This window comes from Sander lucioperca, chromosome 9 (assembly GCF_008315115.2).
Source record: "Sander lucioperca isolate FBNREF2018 chromosome 9, SLUC_FBN_1.2, whole genome shotgun sequence".
NCBI lineage: Eukaryota > Metazoa > Chordata > Actinopteri > Perciformes > Percidae > Sander > Sander lucioperca.
Genome location: NC_050181.1, coordinates 20032743 through 20039191, shown reverse-complemented (window position 1 = coordinate 20039191; position 6449 = coordinate 20032743). Strand labels below are relative to the sequence as shown.

At 42.6% G+C, this 6449-nt stretch overlaps 1 protein-coding gene across 1 annotated transcript in view; it reads left to right on the top strand.

Annotated features, from left to right (window-relative positions):
- Positions 1-576: 576 nt before the first annotated feature.
- LOC116056358 (PEX5-related protein-like) overlaps positions 577-6449 on the top strand; it is a 48313-nt gene continuing 42440 nt past the window's right edge. The window contains exon 1 of the mRNA XM_036004834.1: positions 577-928. Coding sequence (XP_035860727.1) covers positions 914-928 — 15 coding nt within the window. The 5' untranslated portion in view covers positions 577-913. The remainder of the gene's footprint in view (positions 929-6449) is intronic.

Below are 6449 nucleotides of genomic sequence, written 5' to 3'. Positions count from 1 at the left end.
TACAGCAGTAGTAGTAGTATGCTCCCTGTGTACAGCAGCAGTAGTAGTATGTTCCCTGTGTACAGCAGTAGTAGTAGTATGTTCCCTGTGTACAGCAGTAGTAGTAGTATGTTCCCTGTGTACAGCAGTAGTAGTAGTATGTTCCCTGTGTACAGCAGTAGTAGTAGTATGTTCCCTGTGTACAGCAGTAGTAGTAGTATGTTCCCTGTGTACAGCAGTAGTAGTAGTATGTTCCCTGTGTACAGCAGTAGTAGTAGTATGCTCCCTGTGTACAGCAGTAGTAGTAGTATGTTCCCTGTGTACAGCAGTAGTAGTAGTATGTTCCCTGTGTACAGCTTCCAGGTATGAATGTGGAACTGTGTGAATGTGATCAGGGCGTTCCTGCAAAAGAGAGGCTTCCTTTAGGTTAAATAATAAAAATAAAAAAACTACTGGGAAGCTACGGGATGATATAAAAATCTCACAAAAGAAAAATAGAAATGCAATCGCTCTTTAAAATGGGGCGCCATATATTACAACGCTTTTGTTGTGAAATCCTTTACAGGAAGTCAGCGCGTGTTTCCCTCTTCCGGGCAGCCTGACTGTCGGAGCAGCTCGGGCCGGGCTCGGCTCTGCTCGGTTTATTTTCATCCCGCCCTCCCATCTCTACCGGAGCGGAGCGAGATGACATCTGGACACCGCGGCGTTTGGGTGCTTTGGAGTCGGACAGGCTGGACAGAACGGACCGGGGAACCAGGACGGACGCGGAGGTAGTGCAGACACTACCGGGATATCGGCGATATTTTGCGGGGGTGTCAGAGCTGAGAGGCCCCGGAGAGAAACCGAAGAGACACCGAGCGGTTCAGTGCACGGGAGCCGGGTTTGGTGCACTGCTGGCGGCTGCAGCTCCAGGCTGGAGGGCTGACTCAGAGACATGTACCAGGTCCAGGTGAGCGCTACCTGTTCTCTCACATCCACATCCACACATCCGTGGGATCACAATCTGCATTTATATGACACTACAGGCAGGTATACGTGCAGTTTAGTGTCCCAAATTATTTTCCAAAAACTGACTGTCCCAAACGATGAGGGTCTTATTTGAGACAGGTTGCCCTAACCCTAACCCTAACCCTAACATTCATAATGAAGGACATTGTATGGGGAATTTGGGACACTAAACTACACGTATACCCTACAGGCAAACACATCAATTTACAATTTTAAGTTTTGGGGTTATTTGGCTTTCATAACTCATAAAATTCAGACTAGTAAAAAAAAACATCCAAAATACACATTTAAAGGTTTATTTTACTACATTTTGTCTATTTGTACTTGTAGATTTCTCTTAAATTTACCACAGGTTAGCATTAGATAACGCCTCATTTGCATATTTAAACATGACCCTTTCAGAAAACTTGTAATATAAAAAATAATTGTCTTAATGTCAGTAATCAGCGGGGGAAGTTTCGTGCTGATATCTGTTAGTTAAATTAAAATGTTGACCCTTTTAAGCTGTTGGTGTCTTCACAATTTCTGCATTTTACAATCCATTTTCTCCCACTTTTGTTGTCGCTGCTCTGAGCCAGAAACCTCCACTTCAGCAGCACTCACACACACCAAACCTCCCACTTTCAGACCTATCTATACTGGGAAGCTTTTTGCACGGGGCTCTGTTCAAATATCATTCACAGCCGGAGTTATACAACATTTGATTCTTAAAAACACGGTGGTGTGATGAGAGGTAAAATGAGGAGTCTGGTGGCGTTGAAGCAGGGGTCTCCAACCTTTATTCATCTGAGGGCTACTTCAAAAAACCCAAAGTGGCCGAGAGCTACTGGCATCACATCGCCAGTGTTGGGCATGTTACTTCCAAATATTTAATACATTATAGATTACTAGTTACTTTCATTTGAGAGTAATTAGTTATATTACACTATTACTGTCTCTGAATTGTAATGCTTTACACTGCTTTTGAGTTATTTTCATCAAAATAACAGCAGAAGTCTGACTTGGCAGGTAGCTTGTGAATTTCACCACCGGATCAATAAAGTCTCCTCTTTATCCACTTTAATACATCACAGATTATTCATAATATTTTGTATAATTAATATGAATATGCAAAGTAAGTAAAGCTATAAAAATAGAGACGTAAAACGTACAATAGACAAGTAGGAGAAAATGAAAATACTCAATTAAAAGTACCGTACAGTTGTATTGAAGTACGGCATAGTTACTCTCCACGGCTGATAAAATGTAATGATATTTACGTGTAGAAAGCCTCAACATTAATTTCCGACATGTTTCTATCTGTCAGCAGCTCGGACACACTGCTGATATTATATATTACTATTAGAATACATGGGAAGTAGAGGTGTTGAAATTAATCAAATAATCAATGCATGGAATCGTGGACGTGGACGATGCTGCATCGATAATCGGCCGGGCCATAATCGATTATTTCTGTTTATAATTTAATGTAATTAATGCCTAACAACCTTTCCGTTTACATCTTCTGGTATGTTTTGCACATTCAGGAAGTGCCATGTGATCAGTGCTGTAGTTTGATGTATCCAGTTTATTTAGTATCAGAGCTCTGCAGAATGTTTGGTTGTTGAAGCTTGAAAAGTTATGAATTAAATATCCTATATGGCTTTAATAGAAACATGTTTTTGATGCATCGTGATGCATCGTGATATCGAATCGCTGACATGATAATGGTAATGGAATCGAATCGGGAGATCAGTGAAGATTAGGAATATGTATATCTATATATGCAAGGAAAAGAATACTAGCTATACTGCTCTTATTTTTATATTATATGACTGTTTTGTCTGAAAATGTAATTTTTTATGTTTTGTGTGGATCCCAGGAAGAGTAGCTGATGTTCTGCATCTCTACTACTCGACGTACTGTGCGTGTGTCGTGTTACGGTAGACGGTACAGATCCACTTGGCCGTGCGACGCTTCTGTCGCGCCGCGCTCCACTCTCTTCCTCTGGGTGACGTCAAGCAACTTCATCGTGCACGCAAAGCATTCTGGGAAGGCGGCGCTGCATTTGAAAAAATGCTGCGCGTCCAAAAGCTGGCCGATGCCCATCTTTATGCAAATTAATCCGTTGAACACGACGCGACTATCCAGTAGAAGTAGACGGAAGTCTTCTAAACTGACCTTTGTTGATCTGAAATGAAGACAGATTCAGCAACTGCACGGCCTATTTCTCTCTTCAAATGTTTTCAGAAACACGTTTCGGTGAACTATTTTAGTCCAATATGAGATCGTATTCTCAACGAGCCGCCATGACAGTCTGTTGAAATTCTCGAGAAGCCAGACCCACGACACGCGTTCGTCCAATCAGCTGCCGGTCAGGGGCGTGGAGCATCAACCGTGGATGTATCACGTCGCGACACCACGCTTCAGTCGTGTCGGACAAATGGATCTGTACCGAGATTTTATGAAAATAGTTCACCGAAATATGTTTCTGAAAACATTTGAAGAGAGAAATAGGCCGTGCAGTTGCTGAATCTGTCTTCATTTCAGATCAACAAAGGTCAGTTTAGAAGATTTCCGTCTACTTCTACTGGACAGTCGCGTCGCGTTCAACGGATTAATTTGCATAAAGATGGGCATCGGCCAGCTTTTGGACGCGCAACATTTTTTCAAATGCAGCGCCGCCTTCCCAGAATGCTTTGCGTGCACGTTGAAGTCGCTCGACGTCACCCAGAGGAACAGAGTGGAGCGCGACAGAAGCATCGCACGGTCAAATGGATCTCTACCGTTAGGTCACGGCAGTTTCCTGCGGCGTTGCTATGATGACCAGCCGCGCTCGCCGCGCGAGGCGGTACTAAAAATCTACAATGGAAAAAGGAAGACAGGGCACCGCGGCCATGGAAAAACGCCATAAGTGACTGATGGGAGCAACAATCTTTGACATTGGTCCAGTATTAAGAGAGATCGCTGCTGTCGGCAGTGGAGTAACAAGCTACGATGTAAGTTAATAGGACAATTGTGCAGCTCGTTTTGCCGCTGACAGACTCAGATTATTATTCTAAGTGTCTGACAACATTATGGAAAGGATCCCTACAGAGATAGACCTTTAAAACCTTTTTAAGACCTTTCTATTTAACCAGAAACAGCTCTGAAGTCGCTAGTGATAAACCCACCAGACTCCATTTAAAAAAACAATACTTTAACGTGTATAGAGCCAACATGTTGTCACATGTAAATCAGTAAAGTATGTGTTTATTTCAACCAAAAGAGTTTTCATGGTTGGTTAAAGTAGAACAACGACCCAAAACAGCTTTTCATAGTTTGATTTTGTTTCTGTCCACTTTGAATGAAGTGTGTTTTACGATGCTAAAATTACTGTTTATTTACATGGAGTCTGGTGGGTTTGGCGAACGCAATTTCGCGGGTGTTTTTATGTTTAAAAAAAGGATCTTACTCTTTAACAGAAAGGTCGAGCTCCTTAGAAATCCTTTCCATAATGTTATCAGACACTTAGAATAATAATCTGAGCCTGTCAGCGGTGAAAACAGAACTTTATTGGACGTAAATACAAGCTGCACAATTGTCCCATTAACTTATATTGTAGCTTGTTTCTCCGCTGCTGACTGCAGCGATCTCGCTTAATACTGGACCAGGTTGGGTCCAGGTTGAAAACAACGGTAGTTATCCTTTAAAGCACAAAGGTCTGGATGTAAAGAATGAGCGACATTGCTTAGGTGTTCTGGTTATTTTGTCCAAAGAGAGGAAAGATCGTCTGATTGGACGTTTGAAGAGTGGAGCAGACTTTGATCTGCTGCCAGAAAGTGCAGATAAAACAGACGCTGAGATGACTTCTGAAGCTGCTCCTCTGTTTCCACTCTTTATATTTTATATTCATCACCGCGTAGCGTACATAAACATATACACAATAGAGAACATGTATCAAAACAAACAGACAGCAGATTGATATTCACAAATACATAATTTAAGACTTTGGTCCTATTTTAACGATCTAAGTGCACAGCGTGAAGCGCCTGGTGCAGGTGCGTTTAGGGCGTGTACGAATCCACTTCTGCTAGTTTGACGGCGGAAAAAAGTGTCCGTGTGCCGGGTGCATGGTTCTAAAGGGTTGTCCTTAGTGTCTTCATTAATCAGAGGGGTGTTTTGGGAGTAACATGCAATCAACCAATCAGAGATCATCTCCCATTCCCTTTAAAAGCCAGGCGCGTTTGGACCTTGGAGCATTACTATTATGATGGAGGATTAGCACCGTAATATTTTTATTTGTAATCTTCTGCATGTGTGTGTGCTGCTGTGCGTCCTTGTCTGTGTGTGTGTGTGTGTGTGTGTGCTGCTGTGCGTCCCTGTGTGTGTAACAAGCATAGTGTGTGCGCGCTGTGTACGAGCCTAGGAGCATTTTACTAATGCTCTGTTAAAATAACAATGAAATGCTGCGTTATTGACTTTAGACCAGGTTTTTGTTGGTCAATGGCGTGATCACTTCCTGCTGCCTCAAGATAGCAATACTCCCAGAATGCACCTGAACACACCTCCCTGTAAGACCAGCACGCCCAGAATGCACCTGAACACACCTCCCTGTAAGACCAGCACGCCCAGAATGCACCTGAACACACCTCCCTGTAAGACCAGCACGCCCAGAATGCACCTGAACTAGTAGAGATGTAGAGATGTCAGGTGGAGAGATGAGGAAGGCTGCCCAGAGTTGGAGGATGCTCCAGCGTCGTATATAGTCTGGTGTGTGGGAACATTTTGGATTTCATGTTACCTGTGATGACAGCAGAAATCAAACAATAGATAGAGCTGCCACTGTGTGCATGTATTGTGCAACATGCATTCAATATGCTTATTTTAGCTATATATCATATGCTGAAGTATATTTCTGGAGTGTTAAAGATTAAAAGACAAAATAACAAGAACCGTACAGAACCGAAAACTGAACTGTGGGTTCTGTGAACCGTGCCATCCCTAATATCTATATACACACTTCTTCATCTTCAAACTGGGAAAACCTTTTGTGTCTGGAGCTGCTTGCCTCGTTGGAGCGTGTTGTCTTGGTGACTGATTATTGAAATCATTGATTGTCTCTGTGAAGCAGAAGACTCAGCTGAGCCGTCCAGCTGACAGAGTTATCGACGCTCCCCGTCACACGAAAAAGCTGCTAAAGTTTGATGAAGTGTTTTCGCAGAGAGACTGCAAACCTGTCGACCTTTTTTGATGACAGACTCAGACTCAGACTCTGACAACATTATGGGATGGATCCCTACAGAGATAGACCTTTTAGTTAAATAGTAAGATCCTTTTAGTTTAACATGAAATCACCATCACCAAACTACACCAGACTCCATGTAAATAATGAGGACTTTTAGTGTGTATAGAGCCAGCATATTTCCACCAGACTCCATGTAAATAATGAGTACTTTTAGTGTGTATAGAGCCAGCATATTTCCACCAGACTCCATGTAAAT